At 32.2% G+C, this 2078-nt stretch overlaps 1 protein-coding gene across 1 annotated transcript; it reads left to right on the top strand.

The window, feature by feature from the left end:
• The first annotated feature begins 846 nt into the window (after positions 1-846).
• LOC145669760 (uncharacterized) lies at positions 847-1425 on the top strand. Its single transcript, XM_081738098.1, has one exon. It carries the CDS (start codon positions 847-849, stop codon positions 1423-1425), a length of 579 nt encoding a protein of 192 aa, XP_081594224.1.
• Positions 1426-2078: the final 653 nt, after the last annotated feature.

The following is a 2078-nucleotide window of genomic DNA, read 5'->3' as shown; positions in this document are numbered from 1 at the left end:
TGTGATTGTTATTACAATGGGGAATATAAAGTTACTGAATACCATCGACATATACACATATTTTCCATTCTCACAAAGTCATTGTAAGTCAGCTGGTAAACTAATACTCATTGATCAATGGCACAAGGGACACATGATCAAAGAAAGAGACTTATTTCCGAATAAATTAGAAAACCTTCATTCGTGTGAATTGAGTGCTACAACAACTAATTTACCTCCTGTTTCCATATTAGAAAAGAGAACAGGTGGTAGTGTTGTTGCTAAGGGCCTAACACCAAAAATAATGTATACAATTGCAAACAGATTGAATTTTACTTTGAAGTTTTTGAAAAGAATTAATATGAATGATCATGGTGTACCCTTACCTAATGGCACATTTCTTGGTGATTTGGCAAGAATAATGTCAGGAGAATTAGAAGGAAGCTTTGTAGGTTGGACACCAAACTTGAATTATTTTGTACATTTCCATCCAATACTGAGTGGAAAAATTTTTCGAATGATATGGGCTGTTCGCCAACACTCCACATATCCTAATGGATGAGTATAATCTTCCCTTTCCAATTACAATCCTGGATTTTAATTATATTCGTATATGGTCTCGTTATTGTCTCTTCAAAATTAATGAGATCCTTTATTAAGAATAGAAATAGTTTAATGTTCCGATCTCCTTTCATGTATAATTTCTCAATACTTTTAGGGATATCTGTTTCAGAACCACCTCATATACCTTTGGTTAGAGTAGTATTTCTAATCTGGGTTCTGGGTTCTTTCATTTTGAATTATTGCTACCAGGCTTCGCTTTTTAGATTTGTTACGAAACCAATAAAATATAAGTTAATTAATACTATGAATGATCTTGTAGACTCAGGTATTCCGCTTGGTGGCCATTTTGACCATCGGAGGTTTTTCTCTGACCCTACTGATCACCTAATGAAACACATTCTAGCCAAGTGGAAGGACTTAACTTCTCTAAAAACTCTGCTAGAATCATTAGTAGATTTGGCTGGATCGAAAAATTGGGGGATACTTAGGGAATCCGGTGTTATTGATTATTTAGTATATTTACACTCCCTTTTCGATTCACAAGGGAAACCGATGATTCATAAAGTCCAGCAGATTGTTGTTTCAGTTCCTACTGTTTATTTGCTGCGACCAAATTCTCCTTACGTGAATTCTTTTAATCAAGTGATTCAAGATTGTGTGGAATATGGATTAGGTGAAAAATGGAAAACTGATACGTTGCTAGATGTCTGGAGAACAAGGCGACATTTAGCTTTCAGTGCTAAAGATAATGATGTTATAATAATTTCTATTAAGGATTTGATGGGTGGTTTTGCATTGCTTATTTTCGGATTATCTTTGAGTATAATGGAATTTGTAATTGAAGTATTTCATAAATATAGTTCTAAGTCCAGGAAAAACTAAGTAGATAGTATTTTCTAGGATGTATTTTATATTGTGTTTTTGACAGTAGATAATCGACTGTTGGCTTTCTATGTACTAAAGCAACTGTACATGTTGTACATGAACATTCAGCCAGCTGCACATTGAAGATTAAGATCTTGCATAATTTAGTGCTCTAATGGTTTATTTTCTTTATTTTTAATTTTTGACTTGACTTCCAACTAACTTTAGTGTTACACAAATACGAATTTTAAACTCTAAATGATGTGGTTGCGGACATTGTGATATTTCGAAATAATTAAGTTGATAGGATACAGTTTATGTTTTGGAAGTAAATCGTCACAATAGTTTTAAATCTATAAATTGCCTGCATTATAGTGACATCTATTGACATCACACAGGCAGTGACTGTGTCCTATTATGAATTAGCGTGACGCACTGAAATGTTTATATTTTATAAGTATAATTGTTAATGTCAGAAAATGACATTTTCCGAATATTTTCTTTATATTTTGATCAAAAAAACTATATGCAAAACTCTCCATTTCTTGTATGTTCTTTAACAGCATAAGGACAATAAAGAATATATTTTATAAGAAAAAGGCACGTACAATATAGGTTTACTTTTCTTAGTTTTTTCCAATGCTCTATTAATTTCTTACTAATTTGTAACT

Source organism: Thermobia domestica, chromosome 14 (genome assembly GCF_964235325.1).
Source record: "Thermobia domestica chromosome 14, izTheDome1.hap1.1, whole genome shotgun sequence".
Classification (NCBI taxonomy): Eukaryota; Metazoa; Arthropoda; class Insecta; order Zygentoma; family Lepismatidae; genus Thermobia; species Thermobia domestica.
This window is presented reverse-complemented; position numbering and strand designations above follow the sequence as displayed.